At 39.0% G+C, this 23,520-nt stretch overlaps 2 protein-coding genes across 3 annotated transcripts in view; one reads left to right on the top strand and one right to left on the bottom strand.

Moving 5' to 3' along the window:
• Nucleotides 1-9,788, top strand: part of LOC121885546 (astrotactin-2-like) — a 287,798-nt gene extending 278,010 nt beyond the window's left edge. The window contains exons 21-23 of the mRNA XM_042395105.1: nt 4,106-4,206; nt 4,927-5,110; nt 8,098-9,788. Of these exons, the coding sequence (XP_042251039.1) occupies nt 4,106-4,206; nt 4,927-5,110; nt 8,098-8,335 (523 nt within the window). The 3' untranslated portion in view covers nt 8,336-9,788. The remainder of the gene's footprint in view (nt 1-4,105; nt 4,207-4,926; nt 5,111-8,097) is intronic.
• Nucleotides 9,789-16,886: 7,098 nt separating this feature from the next.
• Nucleotides 16,887-23,520, bottom strand: part of pappaa (pregnancy-associated plasma protein A, pappalysin 1a) — a 90,929-nt gene continuing 84,295 nt past the window's right edge. For both annotated transcript variants that reach the window (XM_042396131.1, XM_042396132.1), the window contains exon 22: nt 16,887-21,026. In XM_042396131.1, the coding sequence (XP_042252065.1) occupies nt 20,922-21,026 (105 nt within the window). In that variant the 3' untranslated portion in view covers nt 16,887-20,921. The remainder of the gene's footprint in view (nt 21,027-23,520) is intronic.

The following is a 23,520-nucleotide window of genomic DNA, read 5'->3' as shown; positions in this document are numbered from 1 at the left end:
TTTACAATGAAAGGCAAGGATATTTTATTTATGGCTGTTGCGCCAGTGTGATGCCACTTAAATCTGAGGATTTCAAAGTCATGAGATATTGGAAGCTGCCACAAATTCTTGAGGCAGTGAGAAACAATTCTATTTGGCTTTGATTGATTTGTGGAATGGCTCAACTGATGTGTGTCCAAACGCTGATGTCATGGAAAAGGCATCCCCTACTGCCCTGGCTTCTCTCAGCATGCCAAAAATACTGCCCTAATTGATCCTCTCTCACTCTCACTTTCTCTCATTCCTCCTCTCTTGCTCTGTCTCCGAGCTTTCTGTCATGTCATCTCTTGTTCAGCCATCTCTCCACTGTCTCATTAAATTAGAGGACAATGGTTACTTTAATGGCAACATTGTTAATTTACACAAACATTAATCTGCCATTTGTCCACTTCATTGTTTGCTGAGCTTTCAAAACTATGGCACACGGACAAAACCAAGCCGCTTCCAACCGAGCCATGTGTGGCCAGACAGCCTTTGAATAGATGTGAGAGACAGGGAATTAGAAAGAGGGATAGACAGAGCTGAGCTATATGCAAGCAATGTAGATAGAAAAATAGAGACACGGGAAAGTGTGTGTATGTGTGTGGGTGGCCGTGGTGGTTATGTGTGTCTTGCCAATTCTGTTACTTGATGTTTTGACATTCTCATGGCAGGCCAGACCGTGGCTGGTTCCTTTGTTCTCCCAGGCGATCTTTATCATCACCGAGTGCCTGTACTGAGCTGAATCACCACACTCTGTCCATCCTTCCCCCTTTTACTGCAACTATCTGTCTATGAATGAGATCCTAACAGTGTGAATTACACCTGGCATAGGGTCCTTTTTTTTGCATGAATGTGTTCAAAAAATTAAAGGTTTTGTGTTAAGGCATTCTCTGCAAAATGTCAAATTTCCTTGCACATGCAGATCTCTTGAGAGGCTTAATCTCCTGGCAGAAATGGCTTTATTACTGTACATAACAACCTTGTAATTGCTGCAAGGGCTGTGAAAGGGGAAACAGTACCTATCATTGATGCCAACCATTTAAACAACCAAAAATAGCAATAAAATGCTGGCAAGCTCACATCCTGCATCCCAAATGAAACTTTTAACAAATTGCCTTGATAAAATTCCCGCCTCACCGTTGTCCTGCTCCCCTCCCCTCTCCCACCTCATTGTATCCATCTGCACGTTATGTGGCCACATAATTTAAACAGTGTGACTGTTACATGCTGACATTGTTTTGCTGGGCAGAGGAGCCAGCGAGGCCCGTGCGTCTTTTGTGAGGTTCTTGGGGAATACCGCATCCACCCTACTGAATAACAAGATCAGACAAACTATGTGAGCAATGTCCAAACAGGTCATATTACAAACAAAACAATCATTTGACAACACTGGAACAGCTCTCAAAAGACATTACTTAAAACAAGGCAAATAGGTTTAGGAAGAAAAGCAACTTTTGTAAAAACAATAATATCCTCATTTCTTTATTTTCCTGTATTTCTACAAGTATTCAGTACTGGAATGGCATGTCAGTTGTTCATTTTGTCTCCACTGTGTTTTGTGGTTTCCTTTTTGTCATTTTGTTGTTTTTACAGTGGTAACTCTGTGGAAATACTGCTGAAATACTTTCATAACTAGTTACAAACATTTCTCAATACTTAATTCACTTTTTCAAAACTCCCCCTGCAGTAAGAAAAACAGTGCACGTGGAGCAAAGGATAATTCTTTTTTTTTTTTCCAGAAAAAATTCACTCAAACAACCTTCACCACAACTGTGCATCAACCCAATCACCCGAATAAAACACTGGCATTGAACATTTCTGCAAACCACAGATACGTTGAATCTCTACGTTCCAATCGCTTTTCGCGTGTCATTTAAAATCGCATTAGATGGCTGTTATCAGTTGAATAATGTTTTATGTTGTGACAATGCTGTGGTTAAGGTCTGGTTAGGTTTAGGCACCAAAACCACTTGGTTAGGGTTAGGAAAAGATCATGGTTTGGGTGAAAATACCCAGTTTTGTTGCCAGAAAAACGGCTGCAAATGTCCTGACGTCTCGCTAAAAATACCCGGTTTTGTCGGTTGAAACGAGAAGCGAGCAGTGGTCTCGAACTGTGGTCTCTGCTGCTTTGATGGATTTGCAACTTTGTGCCATGCAACCAATTTTCTAGCCAAGCACCCAAACCAACTCCTCCTAATATGAAAGTCAGCTCATATAGATGTCATCTGAACTACATCACTTTCCCTGTGTTACATATTATAGAAATGTTGACATGCTACATATTAAACGTATTGAAACATAGAGATCCAACGTATCTGTGGTTTGCAGAAACGTGCAATGCCAACATTTTATTCTGGCAACTGGGCTGTGTGCATTATTTATAGCATGCATACAGTAAATTTTACATACAACCTTGAACCTGAAGTAGTAGTGATAACGGTTTAGGTGACCAAGGACAAACAGCACTCACTGCGCAGTCAGCTACCATACCTGTAAAGCAACACCAGTAGCATTCTACATAAACGGATCAGACATACAATCACCATCTGCACACCAACACATGTGAATGGAATCCACATTACTGAAGCATTGATTTTCTTTATGCATACATAAAAAAGAAATGCAAATAACACATTTGTTGTTTTTTTTTTTTCTTTGATTTGTTTCATTTCATTTAGGCATTTTAAATCTTCCATATTTGTCATCAAGGTTAAGGTTAGGGGATGATTGTGGTCATGGTTTTTGAAAAAACAATGTTCCAATGTTTTGCTGGTCCATCCATACACCCCGCCGTCTTCTCTACGCAGACTTTTTCACTAAATAATAATATCACCTGATTTCCTCCTTTGCCCCAGTCATAATTACCTGCCAAACCTCTGCATGCTAGTATTGTCATTGTGAGTATATTAGCATACTGGATTTAGCATTTAGCTCAAGCACCATATTGCCTCATAGAACTGCTAGCATAGCTCTTACAGTAGTCTTGTTTACATTTTTGTACAAGCTTTATCTGTGTGCTTTTTATTGTTATGTCTGTCTTGAGGCTGCTTTCAGACAGCAAGCTTTCAGCTGTGCTGTCAGGCAATGTTAGTGTTCTGTGTTTTTGTTTTGTTTGTTTACTGCTGGTGAAGAGGTGTATAATTCAGGGAACTCAGAAACCAGTAAAAGTACTGTTGCTCCTGCTACAGTTTCCTTGGTGTGGTCTCTGTGGTTGCCACGGCGGCAAGCTTAAGTTTAAACCATCATCAAGATGGCAGCGGCAAATAGCCGTGCGAGTTCATGAGCGTAGCAGCTGCCCTCTCTCTTTTTGCCACTGAGAGAATATTGATGTCTGAATCTGTGCCCCCCTTGATCCGTTTTTTTTTTTCAGATTCAGTATGACCAGTTCCTCATCGTACTTTTTCAGAAGAACACAGATTGGCATTTTCAAAAGGACATGTAAAGGTCATTTGTTTTTCTATTCCGAGCTGTGTGGCCCTACATTACTTGAGATGCATTACATATTCTGTGTGTCTCGTCTCCTGTTTCAATGTCTTGAACTGTTTGCTGCGGTATCTTATCAGGGGACTGAGTGGTCCTGAAGTCTGTCATGGAACCCAAAAAATTCTGATGTTTGACATTTTCAGAGGGAAGAACTTTGTCCTCATAGGGTACTTGGAGTCAAGCCAGATGACCCTTTACTCCTCTCTCCTCTGTTTCTGTGGTACTGGCTGCACTCATTTTCAGATATAATTAAATCCCACAATCCATAATCTCACCTCGCAAGAACCCCATCTCATCAAGCTCACAAAGGTCTGGAAAAAAATGCTAGCACAAACATTGGGTACAAAATATCGTTATCCTCCAAACCTATAAACAAACCCAAGCAAATTGACTTTTGTGGACACTGTCAGTTGATGCATTTTGAGGAATGAGGTATGTTTTTGTTTTTGCACTATCCATTTGTATGTGGATACTTGAAGTTTAAGTGTCTTGCTCAAGGGTACACTGGTAATGGCTCTCAAGAAGTTTTTCTGAGTACTTTAAGTTCTGCCACGTTACTTGGTCTTGGGATGTTTAATTTTTTTTTTCCTGTAATTTTTAGATTCACTCTCTACGCAGTGGATAGCCGAGGCAGTCACTCTGAGTCAAGCTTTGTCTCAGTACGGACATCCTGCCCGATGGTGGACGACAGCCGAGCTGAAGGTATTCTCACCTCAGAATTTTTCTCTTGTAATTATCTTTATTTCGTCTTTTTATTTCATCTTTTTCATATCTTACATAATTTCATCTAATCACAATTTGCCTAAAATTTCTACCCATTTTAAAAACGACCATGTACATTTTTGGTACTACACCCTTTCATCAAACTCAATCTTTCTTTTTTACATTTATAGTTTTTATATACAGCAAGTCAGACCCAATTTTTTAAATGCTTACTATAAATCCACAACACAGCAGTCATTTAGTATCAGGTTTTTATCCCATGGACTCCTAATTCATAAGCTACAAAATTTCAGACAAAACATCACAAGAAGGAGGTCAGGATACACAAATGGTTTTCTTTGATCACAACTCTAACAACTCTCACAATGTGTACACATGTATGATTACATACTATGGTTATTAAAACAAGCTGTGGCAAAACGTAAAAGAGCACTCCACCAATTGCACATGTCAAATTCAATTTTCTAAGTATGGGGGAGTTTACGGGGTAGGTCTAACCAGAGACACTGTCAAGCTGGGTTGTGGGAAGTGCGCAATTCAGTGTTTTAGAAGCTTGACCTATATTAGGGGCTAAAAATTTGGGTACCTCAGCTGCCGCTCTTCCCTCCTGTTGTCACACACATTTTCATCTGCTTATTTGCTTTCCTCACTCATGTTAAATCCTTCCTTCCTCTCTGTCTGTCTCTTACCTACTCACAGAGATAGCGGACAAGGTGTACAACTTGTACAATGGCTACACCAGTGGCAAGGAGCAGCAAATGGCCTATAACACGCTGATGGAGATCCCTCCTCCGCTGCTATATAGAGTCCAGCATCACTACAATTCCCACTATGAGAAGTTTGGAGACTTTGTCTGGCGTAGTGAGGATGAGCTGGGCCCCAGGTGAGAAGATTTTGATGGAAGCACAACTATTAAGCAGGCTTAGAAGATGCTCAAAACCATTTTTACAGTTAGACGTCTAAGTATTTTAATGCGCAACAGTTGTTTTCCTGTCTAGAAATTTCAGTCAGATGCTATTCATCAGAGTCTCCTTGCCATCTTGTTTGATGACGTTGTTGTGTTGTTTTGAATCAATTACAGTCATCCTGAGGTTTCTTACATAACAAAATGCCAAAGCTGTCTGAGTTGGCACTACTAGATTGAGACCGTTCAGCCATTTCTCATGGCATTGTCCACTCCTCCCCTCTAAGCAGGAGCACCATTGCACAATTGCCCCAGTCCCCCTCCCCCCTCCCCCTTTCCTAAGTGCTTCTACTGGAAAGCAAGTGGGCAAGGTCACCGTGAAAACTCTGGGGTTACAGTCACTCCTCGCATTACCATGGTGATGCCAAAACAGTGTCTGTCAGCCAAGCTAAACACTAAACTTGATAGTCAGCTAACACTAACTCAACTTCCAACACCATTTCCTCTTCTTTCTCGTAAAAAAAGTTCCATGTCTACAACATGCCACCCGGACATCCCCTCACCCATGACCCTCTAAACAGCAACACCCCCATTGATAGCTTGCTGTGTGAACTGACACTGAGGTATTACAACAACATGGAGATAAAGGGAAGCTCACTGACTGACAAAACTGCAAGTGAGGAAGTATAAACAATACTTAAAAAAAACAGTATGAAGATAAAAAAAAAGTATAGAACAAAAACATTCATGTATGCAAGTCTGACAAGGCACCAACTGGTCCAGCACTGATGATAGCAACACAAGATCTTAAGTTACAGCCCAATGTTTTGGTTTGTCCACCCCCACTGCCTGGAAGCGCTCCTTTTCAAGCCATAAATAATATAATAATTGTGGAATAACTTTGGTCTGTAGGAAGATTATGCCTCTCTCTGATTGGTGAAGGGGGGTGGGAGGCACGGGTTGGCCATTGGGCCCTAATATAAGGGATTGGGGTGGTTGGATGGTGTGTTTGTGTACGTGTATTTGTGTGTAGGCAGCTGCGGGGGTGGGGGTGGCTTTTGGATGAGCGAGCATGGATTATTTACTGCCTGAAGTTGGCAGGGTTGAGCCTCGTTGGGGTAATTTACAAGCAGGCTCTATTGGTGGTGCCTTTTTAAAAGGTAACAGAATGGCCAAGTGAAACGTAAGCACAGTCAGCACTCCTCCAGGAGCCGAGAATCCCAGGAGCCCCCAAATGTCCACAGGCATTGTTACAGCTGAACACTAGCTCCTTTCATAATTGTATTGTTCTCTGGACACGTTGTGATACTGGTTTATTTTTACTTTTACTGTAAACACAAAAAGCACATAATACACAATAATTATTTTCCCACACATCAGTCACACTAATCATTTGAGTCCTGGGCTGCATTCCTTTCAAGCTGTGCTTGTGCTATGATCAATTACTAAGAATTTAGTTGTTTAAATCACATGAAGCATTGACGTATTTGATGATATTTCATGAAGTATTTGAATCAGTAGTTGCCTTAGTTGCAACCTGAAATACACAAGTAATATTTTCAATGTGTCTTTTTTTTTTCTTTTAGTTTCTTTGTTTGTCAAATAACATTAAACATGTTTAATTTGTCCCTAGCTCACGTGCTTGCAAGCCTCCCTTGATTATGTGTTTGGTATTCTGTTGTTTCAGACATAAGAATTTAAGGGAAATGAGAAAATGTTTCCCCCCTTTTCAGCAAATAAGTGAAAAGGATGTCTGTACTCCTTGCTTAACTAAAGACAGATGTTGATGCTCAGCAGACACTGCTTTTCAAAACAAATGGAATTTTGCCCTTCTCCGTGTGTGTTTTCCTCATTTCAGTATCCATATGAGCTTAACAACCTTAAATGCTTATAGGCTTACTATAGGTGTATTCTGTAGTTGTTTTTCTCTTTTGTCAGTATTGAATGGATGCGTGTGTGTGTGTGTTTGTGTGTGTGTGTGTGTGTATGTGTGTGTGTGTGTGTGTGTGTGAGGCATCTTTTCTAAACTGAGCTGACCTGACATATGGCTCCTTCATGTCGTAAACAGCAGCTCCAGACTCTGGACCTGGAGACAAAATTCTTAGTTTCACTCACTCTAGACAGCTGCCTCTCGTGTTCGACAGAACAGTATCCGAGAATTCAAAATGCCACTGCATGTGGTAGTTTTGACCTAGGCTGGCAGTCCAGTCAGAGTGAGAGGGGAGATACTTTTGCAGTTTTTTTTTCAATTCCGGTAACATTATAAAGCTCTCTTTTCATGCAGACACAATACCATATTTTATGTGCATGTATTTGTTTTGTGGCATCAAATGAACATTCTTTGTACTAAATAGTGACTGATTTCCCATCCACCCAAAAAAAAAAAAGCATGTCTTATATAGTGTTTTTGGCAGTGACACACACTTCGCCTGCAAATTTTTATAAACTATTTGCATGATTGATTATCATGATTTTCACAACTGATGTAAATGTATCATTTAGTACAGATTTTAAAAACACATGCAACCATTAATGCAGATTTTGTACCTGTTCATGGGTTGTTCTTACCAACACACACACAATAGCTTGTAGGTTGTATAAGGGACTAGCTTTTGAGTTCTTCAAATCCCTGTAAACATACAGCAGTGGAACTAACATGTGCCACCAATCTGCAGTCTCTAAGTTGAGGGATGTGCTGTGTCCAAAAGTGTGTTTGTGTGCGTACCTTAAATAAATCCCGGAATGAATCATCCTGCCCAGAGCCTTTTCCAGAATTCACAGGCATTCTGCTTATGTCCATGGTCACCAAAATTTCTAAAATGAATTTCCTACATTGATGTGTCCTTCTGCATCTGCATGTCTCAATGCTGAATGTCAATTTAAACTTGAGAGGAAATGTAATGTTGATGGGATTCTTTAAATTACATTTTTGTGATGATCTTGGGTATTCTTTTGTCTTTTAACAGAAAAGCAAACTTGATCCTTCGTAGAGTGGAGAAGATTAGCCACTACTGCCGCTCCCTCCTGCTCAGCACCTACATCCAGAGCCGCACCGACACCATGGCATATGTCTACTGCCGGAATGAAGAGGGACGACCTCCCAGTAACACGTGGCATGGCTCTTTACATGAAAGTCGCACCGCCTGCATGGAAAAGCTCATTTCTGTACAGCGTAACACATATAGCAACACCAAACTCCGATGAGACAAGAGTTTGAAGACAAGCGGTGTGTTTTTTTTCTTTTCCTGCAAAATGACATCACTGATTGATTGATGTACTTCGTCACATCACTCTGCAGCAGGTATCTCTCAAGTGAATGGTGTACTTTGAAAACCAGGAGAGTCTAAAAAACCTCAGAATTCACTGGACATTGTGTTAAAGCTACCGAAAGACGTATTTTTGTGCGGCCTACTTTTATTAAAAGACAGAAGATTACAAAAAAGAAAACATGGAGCAAATGTATTTCTGAACTGCAAAATGCCAGTGATTGCACATATCAGTGAGAAACTGCAGTGTGAACATGTAAAATATCTTTCAGCCAAGAGAAAAACTGGTTGGCTTAAATACTTTGAATGTAATATTGTAGTTCCTTTTCGGTGCTTTGAAGCTTACCTGGAACACTTAAAAGAGAGAAAAAAGGAAAAATCAATAGCATAACTTATTTGCCTTTAATACCTTCATTTGAAAGGAGAAATTAAAATGTGTTAAAGCCATTTGAGAACCACTTACCTGTTTTCAAGTTCACATTAATTGAAAAAATAAAGCTTTGCTTCATGAATTTGCAATCAGTAAGTGAGAAAAGGATGTTGTTAGTCTTGTAATTACATTTGATAAATTCAACTGAAATAGCAAGGCTTTGTGTGGTAACAGGATTGACAAATAGGCTACTACCAGCCTGTTGAAATTATGCAAAGACAGAGAGGGTATCATACAAACATCATTCCTTCATAAACTTTTCATTTAGTGCTAACTTCAGTGGTGGAATCTAGGAATCCTCATGTCATCATGTTACTAGAAATGGACCTGAACACCAATTTATTTTGCACCCAAGACAAAAGAGACAATGCTTTTGCCACACTGATGTCTTTAAAGTAAATGCTTTACATAGTTTGATGGGTTTGGTATGTGACTAAACTCACCAACAGTATTGATAGTAAAAAAAAAAAAAAAAACTAAAAACCAGATGCTACAGCAAATTTTTTAATGATTTCTGCAAACCCGTGTAAAATGCTTGTAATCTAATAATAAGTTAGTCAGTGGAATGTGACTTTTGTCATCATGGTATCAGTTGACGATATAATAGATTTAAGTCAGCGGTAATACACAGATAAGAGGAGCAGTATTAGACATGACCTTACAGTCACAATATGGTAACAATATGATCACATGCATCTTTGAAAAGTTCCTCCCCCACAGAAGAATTGGATATTTATTCACTTATGAGCGCTCATAGAAAACATGGTGAGCAGGTGAATATATGATAATAGTTTTAAGGAACATTTACAGTTTGTGTCGGGCCAACTGTAAACATGTGAAGTACTGTACACTGAATTGTGAAGTATCAGCGATTGTAGGGATCAACTGTGGTCCTTTTAATCCCCTTATTTTTCTGTCCAATATCATTATCTTCAAAGCCATGGATATTGTTTTATTGAAGATAAACAATGCCTTTTTTTCAAATATTTTCATCTCATGTTATATGAATTGTAATAAATTATTATATTGTAAATTTTAAATTGTAAAAAAGAAAAAAAAACATCTGTATTATTATGTGGCTTTGATTGTCTTTTTTCTGAAGAATGTGAAATATTAAAAATGTATATAAATCGGAACACTTTTCTTTCATTGCTACAATGGAATGTAAAAAGTTATTCTCACTTGAACAGCTGTGGACCATTTATTTAAATCTAACCTCACAAATGGCATAATAATTTAATCCCCCACACCCCCACAAACATAATGCATTCCAAAATTGTTTACCACATCTGCTGATCAAATGTTTTCCTTGTGTATTTACTAATGATTTTCTGTGAAGCTTTCCCAATTTTCATGAATATTATTTGTTGCTTTCCACCTGGTAGTTATTTTCCTGGTGTGCCATCGTACTGATTAATTTTAATTTAAAAAATACTTAACTTTGGAACCACATACCTTTCAGTTTGCATCAAGTTCTGCTAATGGCACCCGATGTAGCAATGAAAAACTTACACGTCCCTTCAATCCAATAACACTCACACTGCCATTGCACATCTTAAAACAGCTGATTGAATAATCATCACAGCGTGTTAGTTAATACCCCATTTGATACTCTAGTACTTGATACTCCCACGCCTCCTCGTGTAATCTTGAGTGCTCCTCTTGTGGTGTGTTTACCTCATATCAGAAGAAACTGAAGAACGGGATGTTGTTGCTTCAACTTGAAAGTGCTAACACATGTTGGAACACCCACATCCAAAACCAAATGTATTCATGACTTCAAAATCGATGAACTGCAGCACATATTTTTGTGGTTAAAACAAGTATAAAACAAGTGATTCTACAATGTTAACTTTTTGTGTTAACACATCCACAGCAGACGATGGTGGAAAATAATAGATCTTGCTAAATCTTTCCACGTCATACTTTCTATACTGCTTGGAAATTGTTTTTTTTTTTCTTTCTTTTTTTTCTAGGTATGGCGTGAGAGACTTTTTAGCCACACTAGTGGATGGTTTGTCGGTCATTCCAGCAGTTTGGTCCAGGCTGAAATGTATCAACAACTATTTGATGAATCGCCATAAAACGTTGTACACACTCATGATTCCCAGAAGATGAAGCAACTGACTTTGGTCATCCCCCGACCTTTCCTCTAACACCACAATGAGGTTGACATTTGTGGTTTTGAGTGAAATGTCTCAACAACTATTTAGTGAATTACCATGAAATTTGGTACAGACATTAATGTCTCCCTCAGGATGAATTGTGATAACTTTGAACTTTTAAAGGTACCCTGTGGAGTTTCTGACCTCTAGTAGTGCTGTGGAGCTTTTTTTAAATTATTATTTATTTATTTTTATGAGAGCCATTTGTTTGTCCTGTGCACCACCATGAGGTGGCACATGCACACAGGTGTCGCAATACACAGTCCTGCCAATGATTTTGCATTATTCTACTGATCTGCAGGTGTCTGTAATGTGAAGAAACACAGCAGTTTGTCTAAAAAGATAGGTAAGAAGAAGACCGCAAGCTTGTAAACATGGATGTAAACAATACACAATTTAAAATTCATAAATAATCGGCTTTGCATTTGTTTTTTGAGGAAGGAAATGCATTCAACACAATTGTTAGACTGCACAATGTGTTTTGGTAAGTAACACTCAATGCAAACATAACTTTTGTTTGCTTACAACAGAACTCCACAGTGTTTCTTTAACATTTCATTTAGAGGCGTCATTAGGTCAAATTTTGAGTTTGTCCAATACTTTGGTTTGTAACCAAATACCTGCAAAGCTAATGATATTCCCATCAACCTCAGCTGCTCTTTGTGATTACTATTAATTTGCAAATGTTAGCATGCTAACACATTAAACTAAGATGGTAAACATTACCTAACATCAGCATGTTAGCATGCTGACAGTAGCATTTAGTTCAAAGTACCAGTACAACATCTCAGAGTCTGTGTGGTGTTTAATCTTAGTCTTGTTAAGACTGCAGTTACAAAAAATTTTTTTAAAAAGAGTATATATATATATATATATATATATATATATATATATATATATATATATATATATATATATATATATATATATATATATACAGTATGGGAGACCTGGTAGGGTTGTAACACTTTTTTTCTCAACAAAGACAGAGCTCTCAAATTTTGACGCAAAGTACCCTTATTTGTCTACTACAAATAGCAATGTTTCCAACTTCTTCAACTATATTACAGAATTCATTAACTGATGTCAAATACAAGGTGTTCCATTGTTACAACCTGCCCCACTATCCCAACAAGTTGTAAGACAACCTGGGGTAAGCTGTAACAATAAGAGTGAAGAATTAAAAATTGATACCCCACCACAAAATATGCATCCAAATAAGTTTATTGCGCATGTGCCAACACTTCAACATCTTCCTGTGGTTCACCAAAAACAAAAAGAACTCCCCACTGACTTTAACTGACTTTAAATAACTTTTAAGAATGAATCCACAATAATGAGCTGTTGCTGATACTTTTAAACCTTTAGAGGAACTTTCTTCTAGAACATATGCACTAGGCTATACAAAGAACAGAGTCATTGTGTTTGTATTTGCCCTTGACAGTGGTGCTTATCCTTTTAAACTTTAGAAGAGCTTTCTTAGAGAACATCAGCTATGCTGTGAACAAAAAAGTGTTTGTGTGCTATCCTTTCTAATGAGAGTCGCAGTGGTGACAGATGTATGTAGATCTGCCAAAGGTGCAGTCTTTGTGGGCCCAGAGGGCTGTGGTGGCTGCAGAGGAGTCTTGCTGGGAAGCTGCAGAAGCTGGGTCTGGACCATTAGTGACTTGGGAAGGTGCAAAGTCATGCCCCTGAAAAACATCTGGGTTGATGGGTGATGCAGCTGTGGGCAGAGTTGTCCTCACAAGACATGGCACATCATAAATGGTCATCATCTTGGCGGAGTTCACCATCGTTTTCAATGGACCATAAACACTCTGATCTAGCGGTTTAAGTTTCTGTGAGCAATGTGGGGGCAGAGGGAGTAGCATGATCCCATTTGCCTTGCAGTAATTAACTGCTTTCATTGAAATGTGTGAGCTGTGGTTGTCAAGCAGGAGTAACACCTTCTTCTCTGGACTGACCTTAGTATGCTTGGCAAAATGCTCCAGGAACAAGAGAAAATCATTGTTTTGCATTCAGCCAGAATATCACTCCCAGCACTACCAGGTGGTCCAAGGTGCATGAAGAAATCCTTGTACTTCATGCATGGGAAAATGCAGAAGGATGGGATGAAATTTGCCAGTGCTTGCACTGCACATGCTACTAAAACCAAGGCATCTCTCTCAGCAAAAGTCATTCATCCAACCTGCTTCACTCCACAGCATGCAACTACCCAATCAGATGTCTGGATGGTGGTAACACCAGTCTCGTCCATATTCCATATATCACATCCATCAGCTATAACTCTCAATACCAAGCTTCTTGAAAAATGCCTCAACATTTGTACAGTTAAAGCTTGTAGCCTACGCCAAGCTAGTTGCTTCCATACTTCTCATGGAAAAGTTAAGATGCCTTTTCATGCAGCCTGAGAACCAATAAGGACCTGCCATGTCGTTCTTATCCTATGACTGGGCGTGTTGGATGTTGTACTCCACTGTAAGTTGATATGCAAACTTCCTGACCTAAAAGAAAGTAAAAATAGTACCTGAATACATACACATAAAGAACTGATACGTACACTAGTAACCAATTCCTACTTAGGTCTAACACACTTATCTGCACCTGTCAGATGCTTAGCAGGCCTACCTCTGCCTCAGTCAAATAAACAGTCAACACATCCTTTGACTTTTAGCCCACACTGGACAGCTGTCTTGATCCTTGTTCTCTGAGGTTTTGTAATTTCTTGCAGTGTCTGCTCAATGTCACTCGGCAGATAGAGTATTCTTTGGCAACGGACTTTATTGTCTTTCCCTGCCTCACCTCATCCGATGCAGATTTAACTATGTGTGCAGGCACACCCCTGTCAGTTTTTCTCACCCACTGTCTTGGCATGCTTTGTTATAACATCCCCGGTCTCCCCTACATGTATGGTACAGGTCATTGATAATCAGAAGTGTGTGTAGGTAGGTTTCATCACAGTGTGTGTTATTGTGTTGGGTTGTAATGTAAATTGTATGTAAGTTTAACAGTTTGAGTAGATTTTTTTTGTTTGTTTGTTTTTTATCAGACTGTATTTGAATTCCGGTAATAAAGTGAAACCCAGGTAGGTAGCAGCACAGGTCATCACCACCAACATGTAGAAGCATAGAGGATAATGTGGAGTGGACTTCAATGAACTGCCATGTAAAGTGGTCAAACTTAATCTGACATGGTTTTGATCAGCTGATGTGGTGCACATGTGTCATATGTTTTGCCTGAACCGACACAGACCTCACCGAAGTTAAGTCCCTGGAGTACAAACCACTACAGTGAAGTTTCACAATATAATAGAAATATTTGGATCAGAATTAATTAGCATGATGGCAAAATGAGACTCAGATGAATATAACTGTAATCATATTTTGAGTTAGCAGTTGTAGAATGCGGTGTGATGCTGTTATTTCCCAGGTTTTACCCAATTTACCACATGATCCAGCTGAAAAATATTTACATTGAGCTGGAAAGGGTGGAAATCAGTCACTGAACTAACAGACAGCTATCCCCTATGAATTACTCTAATTTATATCATTAACTGAAGGTGGGTATGCCTCTCTGCATGTGAGCTGCTGGGAAGCATTTTCTTTTTCCACCTCCCTCAACAAACTGTTCCTTTAAGCTCAGATCCAGTTTCTTTCCAGTCATGCAACATTAACTGCACTTTAAAAATCAGTAGCTTGATGTTCATTCTCACAAATTAGGCCATTAACGTCATTGGTGTGCCAGGAACAGCACTCACATTTCCATGCCAATGTATCAATGATGGCTTAAAGAATGAGTTCCTCTTGTATAACCGCTTTTTGTGTTGAAAGTGCTCACTATAAATTTGTGGTACCTCAATGGCTTCCAGAGGAAAGTTACTCTTAAGAGGCAAACAGAAGTTAAAAATATCATGTTTTCAGCAATGACAAAAAAAAAAAAAAAAACTTTCAAAGAACTGACCACACTCCTCAAGCTTATGTTCACTTTAACCAGTGTTTTATTTCTACACAATAAATGACAGCAAAATGAACATGATACTCATCTTTATGACTCTTCCTTATGAAAATATAGTACACATCAGACATGTTTTGCCATGTACCAGAGCACCAAAAATATATATAATTGCAACTGTGAAGACAGAGAGAAACATCGACTGAAACATAAAAGTCCAATCTGTTGTATATGTGCCTGAAAAAGTGCATACTGTGTTAGAACCAAAGAGAGAGGAGGCCATCAGAGGGAGGGAGAGACTACTGAGTCTGATGGCTACCTTTACAGTGTTGGTGAAATTTTCAGCAAACTCATAGGCATAGGGATAAGACTCAACAATATACAGTATAAAGTAAGGAGAAATTAAAGCTGTTGGTTGGTGCCAGTTAACTAAGACAAATTTGAAATAACTTCTCAATGCATAATAAAGATCAGTCAAGTTGGATTATGAAGATCGATTTCACTAGACTCTTAAGACCCAGAAATGATCATTATGACTTTATTCATCTTGACAACAAATAAATAATTTATGACTCAATGGATAAATTCATGGTTTAGACAACTGACAACAGTGCTTGTACTGAGCCATTATGAACAAATAAATGCTGACAGCGAGTGGTGTGGTAAAGCATCACAGGTCTTTTTTTTTTTTTTTTCTGTCTTGCAGGTGATACTTTGACACAATGCACAACATATTCACGGTTCATCTCTTTGTATAATAGTTATGATAAAAATCAATCCAAGCGCTACTCCCAAACAGTTAGTACATTGTTTGCAAATACAATCATCATATAATATTATTATTTACATCTTAAAATATATTTGTTGAGCAATTGGGTACGAAACATCGCAGTAATACCACTAGATATCCACGTAATATGTAAATACACTTTTTTTTGTACTTCCCACTTAGAAAAAAGGACAATTCACCTTTTTATTTATTGAGGGATTAGGAAACAGACATATGTGGACCATTCTATAACCAGAGGCCTGTGAGAGGTACTTCATGTGTTACAATACACAAAGAAAATGTCTTACAACAAGATGGCACATCAGTATTTTTCTCCACAATTATCTGAGCAAAAAACATCAGGGCTTCAGACACTCTTTCTTACACGCCCCGTCGCTTCGTAATGAGTTAGACACCACAAAGGTTCTGCCACTTTTAGACAAGCAATACAACAACCAGGTGTTAAATTAGAAACAAAGGAGCGACTGTTGGTGGAAAATGTGGAGAGGTATCAAAGCCTGTCAAAAAAGACTGCTCTACAAATCATATTATGTGATAAGCCAGGCTCTAGGTGAGGAGAACTGTGTTCCTTCAGCCTAACTTCAAAAGGCTCTGTAAGCTGGGCAAACATCCTCTCCCATTTTCACAGGGCCAGCTTGACCCTGGCCGCCCTGTGCAGGCATACCTGACAGTGACAGATGAGGCAGTGTGTTGAGGAGTGGGGAGGTGGAGGTAGGAGGGGGGAGGGAGGGGTGGTGGGAGTCCCAGAGAGGGATGGCTGCCACCCCCAAGAGAAACTCTGACTCATTGGCCTCGGCTTGTTGCCAGTCAGTGCTGGCAACCCCTGGCCCAGGGGCAGCCTCTGTGAGTACACATTTTCACACCTGGACAAATACCTAGACAGGCCAGGAAAAGCAGCCCACCCATCCCTACCTCTCTCCCCTCTCTCTGCCCACCTCCTACTTTTCCCCCATCCCGGAACACTCTATCTGGGGCACCATCGACTGCCTTCTGACCTCCTGTCCTTGTTTTCTTTATTTTGATACCTCTCTTTGCCACTTGTCCATTTTCTCCTGCCCTCAGCCGGCCGTGTACATATATTCCTCGTGCCTTACACTGGCTCTCAAAACATAGTTTGCTATATTATGGATTTATGTACTTGACCATTATATACTTGGTTCTTTTTTCACAACTCTTTGTATGTATGGCTGTGTGCATTTAAAAGAAAATAAGCAAATGAAGAAAAAAAAACTTTACATTCTGGTTTTAAAGGGAAAAAAGATACACTGCACTCAGTAACATTTACACATGTGGTGAATCCTCATTGGATACAAGCAGTGTCCATCTACACTTAATGACCAATGAGACAAGTTCTTTTGTGGTTGTGGGCCTGAAGGGTACTGTACGTCTGATCAAGGCTTGGCAGCAATGATCCCAACAGATTGTGATGACAGAGACAAAATGACAGTTTTGACTCACAACCGATAATGTTTTGTAAGAACAATGTAAAAAATAACTTACATGGACATTAAATATAACTTAAAAAAGTATAACACTCTCAATAAATAGTTCTACTATTTACACCATTGTTATGAGACGCAAAAATGTCACTAAAATACCAAAAATATAGAAGCAGCAAACATTACAGGCATGAGGTACAGCAAGGGATCCTGTGATGACTACAGTAGAGAGGTGATGTCCTCATCCAATGCGCAATCTTATATTTCCTTCCATGAATATCTTGATTAGCTATGGCTTATGGGTACCTTCTCCAATATTAAGAATATAATTTTTCAAGTTGACATGCAGTCACATTCTGTAGCCTGTATCCCTTTCTGATAGCAATAACAATCATTTGTTGTATCCAGACATTGACTGATGATACAAGTAATTGTTAAGGAGGATATTTCTAAGTTAGTCAAAGTAGGTGGAAGCAACAAACGGTTATGTTTACTCAGTTTATAGAATGAAAGGAAGGATCCAATGACAGATTTCGGATTCATCCATTCAAATGGCTGGAATGGCTTTCCAGTGACCTCAATGGCAGATGATGAACCACAGTACTGCATGTCATTGGTATAGTGTAGTGATTGCAGGTCAGTCTCTCCCTACTGGTAACAGTTCTATGTAAAGCAGCAGTATCTGGAGTACTAATATTACATATCATTTTATAATATCAACATAATACAAGTCTTTTTTTTACCAGGGTTATATATTTGTTCATATAAAGTGTTAAATGCAATCTTTGAAGATGATGTAGCCGTTAGAACGTCCTTACAAAGTTTCATATTTCATAAAAGTTACAAAGTCTCTCAATAGTCCCTTTTTAATGGGAATTTCTTCATTTAAGCTTTCCTTCTCCTTCGACATCTCTTGGTTTCTCTGCCAAAATTTACACCTTTAACCTAAGATGATGTATTATACAAACATCAGGGCAAAACAAAAGACAAACAGATTTGCAGTCAAGCCAGACCTTAAATATGTGACAATATTTTTATACATAAAATGCATTGGCGTGTACCCTATTTTCGGGGGATTTGAAGTCTCTATGGATGACGAGTGGGTGGATATATGGTTCATAGTGACAATACCTCCCTACTTAATTGACAACATCGAATGCAAAGTCAGTTTAGGTTGGAGAGGAATATCTAGGGTGTGATACAAATAAAACACTAATGAAAGGAAAGCTAATAGCAACACAGGGAGTCAAATGACCGAATATCATACAGTTTGTTTCAGATCACCATTCTGACAATAGCAGCTTCTAAACATTTTTGAAAGATATACTTTTTCTTCTTACATGGCAACTAAAAAGTGCAGTAACTGAGGTCAATAATACAAACACTGATTAAATATGACATTTTGTAAAAATGAAATACATGAAACAAAAACAAAAAAACCTAAAAACATTTTTCAACTCTCCTGTCCATCAAGAACATATAGTAATATTTACATGATATTTTTGATTTTTTTTCTTTTTTTTTTGGTTTGTATTTGGTGGAAAATAATACCTTTTTAACTTTCTCTGTATATTGTGGTTTTGTCTAAGTTGTTCTACAATGACATGAAATTGATCTTACATTGCCACTTGTACAGCTTGCTGTGTATGATGATTCCCCTACTGATGAGAATGATCTGGAATGCTATAGCAGCCTAATATGAGTCAGAGGGACCGTGCCATTGGCCCGGATGAAATGAAAAGTCATAATCATGCTGATTGTAACCACGATTATGGTTGCAGCCTAATAAGAGCAGCAAAATTTGGACCAATATGCCAAGCAGCCTTCATTATCAAATGTGCATGAGAAAAAACTAGTGTATGTGTGTCTGGAATGAAGAATAACAAAATACAAAGCGATGGTAGCAGCCATATAATCTAATAAAGTTAATTGGTGGGGAAGGACACCCAAGTTCACAATACTGAAAAGTGCGGAGCAGCCAAGTGCACTTTTTACTGCAGAGACAAATGCAATGGTTAAATTAATTACTTAATCACTAGACCCAGCAGAGAATCTAAGGGACCTTTGATCATATTGTGACTGCAAATGCTGTGTTGACATATACATCCAAATGTCATTTTCATATACAACATTGTTGCCTGCAGAGCTACAGCTGAGAGTCCAATACTACTGGGAAGGGGGAGAATGAAAGAGATGTGTGTATGCATTTATTTGTGCGTGTTTGCGTGTGTTTGTGTGTGTCAGATATGGTCTTGTTCCACCTTTACTCATTCTCATGAAGAGTCATGGCCTATATCCAGCCCTTTATGTCTGTACTCTTGTGTGACTGTGCTGTGCTGTGCTGTGCTGTACTGTGCGATCAAAAAAGCCACAGACTCCTGACAAGCATTGACTACATTCTGAACAGGGCTGGAGTCATTTTATTTTCAGTTTAAACATTTTGAATCAGTGCTTGAGGTAACAAAGTTCTTATCAAGCGCCATGAGGGAGGAGTTCAAACTGAAACTAAAATCACCTCAACCCGAAGTGAGGTGTTATTGATGACTTTCTTTAAGTCGTGGTCAATGTATGTTGTATGTTTCTTGGGCAGTTGGGATAAATGGGAATAACAAGTGAGGTTCTGGGGTTCTTAGTGCATTTCATATGTGGTGTTGTCAACATGTATTCTGTATTCATGTGAGCTGAAGGTATCTGTACTATCATGCAAGTGTGGATGAATGCTGTAAAGAGGTACTGTAAGCAGCAAGGCAGACAAAGCTGTCAAACCCTATTAGATATTACAATATGAAGATGGCGAGTAGCAGCAAACACAGTAGCGGAAGCCATGCTAAAAAGGTTTTTAAATATGCATTCAGAATTTTGCCCTAACTATAACATTGCCTTGGAAAATTGTTTCTGTGGTTGTTCAACAATTAGCTGACAATTTCTGTTTCTATTTGTGTGTTTCATTTTGGCTTTTTGTGTTGAATCTGTGGCTTGAAACTTAACAATATGGCTGTATCATTCCCCACCAAGCTAGGTATAACCTCTATAGCCTCTGATGTGCCTATGAAGGAACATATGTTTACTGAAAAGGACAGAGATACAGAATGTCTGACCAGTTTGAAACCAGGAATGATATAAGCACAAACTTCTAGCCCCTCCAAAAAGGTGGTGGACATGCCTTCAAAGTGTCTAAGGATTATTTTTAACGTTTGTCTTAATTTCCTTCATATTTGCAAATCATAGAGCCAACAACAACACAATCCCCCACTTGCACATTTTGAAATACCTTTGGTTCAATCATGTGATTGTAGAGCAAGGTCACTAATATAGACACTGAAGCCAGCACATAACTGAACAAAAGGCATGCTAGCTAGGCTTGGTTATGTTTTTGTTTAGGTTTTTTTTTTTTCTTATTCTCTCAAAAAATGTCTGTTTCATGTATTTTTTTCCCTCCTTGCTATATATGTTTTGTAATGATGGTATTGCAGGGGGATTACTTTCCTTTTAAGCTGAGAAATGAAGTTTTCCGTGGAGTCTCATGAGTCCCATCCTCTTTTCTAGATCTTTCTGTGATGTGGTGTCGGAGGCATTTCAGCTGGTTGGGGTTGCAGTATGGATGGAGAGGTATGCCTGTTAAGCAGCATGTGCAGGAAATTGGAGGCCGAGAGGAGGATGAAGGAGGGGGGTCTGCCTCGGCCACTCTGGCTGTGTTGTGTTGGAGCAAGGGTCCTGGGACGTTGAACAGAGGTCCCTGCACAGGTTGGTCACCCCAGGGAAGGGACGTGTTTATCCTTTTTGTTCTCAATAGCATTGGGATCCCGACAGGAGCACTCATCCCGTATGTCACAGGACATGGGGAATGGAATCACCTGAGTGGGAGAGACAAAGATACTCACATTGATAATATGTAATTGCCTGTAACTCTATAAGCCACTGGCTCAATCAGTGCATCTATTACAAATGCATATTGAGGGATCAAAAGTGGTTCTCATCCACAGCAATAACTTTAAATTCCAATCAAGATCCTCAATTTGCAAAAACACCAAATATAAATCCCAGGAAAAAATGGCGCTGTATAGTACCTAACATGTAGACAAGAGGTGTGAATTCTATACAATCTGCGATGTGATCAAAATACAGTATGAACTGTTATTTTTCAATGTCTCTGTTTTATTATATTTGTTAATGTATAATATTTCAGGTGGACATGCAAACTACCTAGCTTTCCCCACCTCTCTCTCTCTTTCTCTTTCTGTCAGATGCACCCGAACACATACATATTGTTCTTTCTCTCGCTTTCGTCATAGCTGATGTAGTCCAGATTCTCGCAGATATCAAACAGGTTTGAAATTAAAATGGCATGGTTCTCATTACACTATTTGTCTCATTTTGTATTGGGTACACAAACTTTGCGTACAAAGTGTACCAGAACTCAGAGCTAAACTGTTAGCACTGCATGAATCCTTAGTACTGTTGGTATCTTACTTGTATGTAATGTATGTCATGGAGGTCAGAAATGGTGCTGCATTTGGCGTTCATAGAAGACCCATAATGTATCACAGTCTCGGAAAATCAGAACAATTGATATCCCAGTTTCTCTGATATTCTGATGCCAAAGTGAAATATGTGAAAATAGAACCGGAAGATCAGTGGTCATTGCCCCCGGCGTTTGACGTCACTGGATAACGTTGGCAGTGCATCACCAGCACCAGCTGCTGCTGCCTTGTCTGCGCACCTCTTGGGGGGCCTGCTTCAGCTGTTTGGGTACACAAAATGTGTCCCCCATCTCCAAGCCAAACAAGGAACACATGTGGTCCAAGTCATGGAAGGTGAGTAGCAGATCAAGGGCATGTCTGCATTTGTGTCCTGGTGACTTATCAGATCAATTTGTAGGGGCCTGCTGCCGGTGTTGCTTTTTCTTATTAGGGTTAAGTGGTATTACCTTTTTCACACAATGGATCCCAGTATACAGTGTAAATGTAACAACAATACTGGCCACTGTAACCAAAACAGATACTAAGTTGATAGCGTAGCTAATGCCAAAGACAGCTATTAGTTAAATGCTATCAGTGAGAGCTGTGTGGCTGCTACTTGTTTCCAGGGGACGGTCTGAGTAGCTGCTGTATAATTACCCAGACTAGTACTGTAATGTCATCAAACAAATTGCATCATCAGCTAATACTATCTGGGAGGGTTAGTCAGGTAATTACTGAATGCATTAGAAAAGAATGACTAGGAAACAATTTCCCATCCACTAAAAGGCATTGTTATGCCAGCATAAGCTTTAAAGTTTGGGACTTTTGAGGCCCACTTTCCAAGTGACTGACTTAACATGGGTAAATCCAAGTTCATCTTGTTATGCTGGATAGTGATGGCAACCTCATTGTGGGCTGTGATAGGTTGCTTAATGAAGGCTAGCTGTTTAGGTTTTTCAGTGATTTTCAGAGAAAACACAAAGGTTTCTTAAAAGGAGCAAATCCATTTTAACTGCTTTTCATCTAGATTTAATAATTGCCTCATGCATCTAGATTATAGTTAGATTATAGTTTTGAAATAAAGACTAATAAATTTGAGGATTTTTTAAAACATAATATCCTTAAACCTGGACTTAAACCGCAACTTTGGGGCGGAAACATGAACACAACACTTTCATATAATAACCTTTTAAGTTGATATGGCAAACTTGTTAGCAAACAGTTGCTTATTTACACATCGAGCAGTTATGGAGCACTATTATCATTCATTTGGAGTCATATTTCTGTCCACCTGGTGCATGCTAGTCCAATATTCACTCTCTTTTAGCTCTGTTTTTGTTCTCCACCAACTCCTGAGGAAATATCTGGCTCTTTAGCTGCTAAATGCTAGTTTGATGCTGAGCATCGGTGGGTTTTTAGAATTTTTGCTCTGAAAACAATGGCTGAGAATGACGCTATGAGAGTTTTGAGAGTGAATCAAAACAGTAAAGTTGTGGGCCAGACAGCTAAACAATGAACTGAAACTCACTATTAACCCTCATAAAGCCGAGGGGAGCTGCAGAGTTGGGTGATAATCTCTGATAGGTTCATCACTACAAGTGACACCTCTGACATTACACATCATTTGATATAATATTAGATTAAAACACGATTATAGCTGCTTTAAATAATGAGCCTACAACTCACCACTTTCTTTTAGTTATGCTAAAAGTATGTCGTAAATTTAGTCTCTTATTTTGCTCTGGGTAGCAGTGTAAAGTAAGTGCCTAAAATGAAAACAGTTATAGTTTGTGTTAAATGCAACACACAGGAAACACCACCAGTAGTTTGTGAGAATCAGGGATTTTGTAGACAGCCGGTCTGTGGAATGACATGGGGGAGCATGCTA

This window comes from Thunnus maccoyii, chromosome 19 (assembly GCF_910596095.1).
Source record: "Thunnus maccoyii chromosome 19, fThuMac1.1, whole genome shotgun sequence".
Classification (NCBI taxonomy): Eukaryota; Metazoa; Chordata; class Actinopteri; order Scombriformes; family Scombridae; genus Thunnus; species Thunnus maccoyii.
This window is presented reverse-complemented; position numbering and strand designations above follow the sequence as displayed.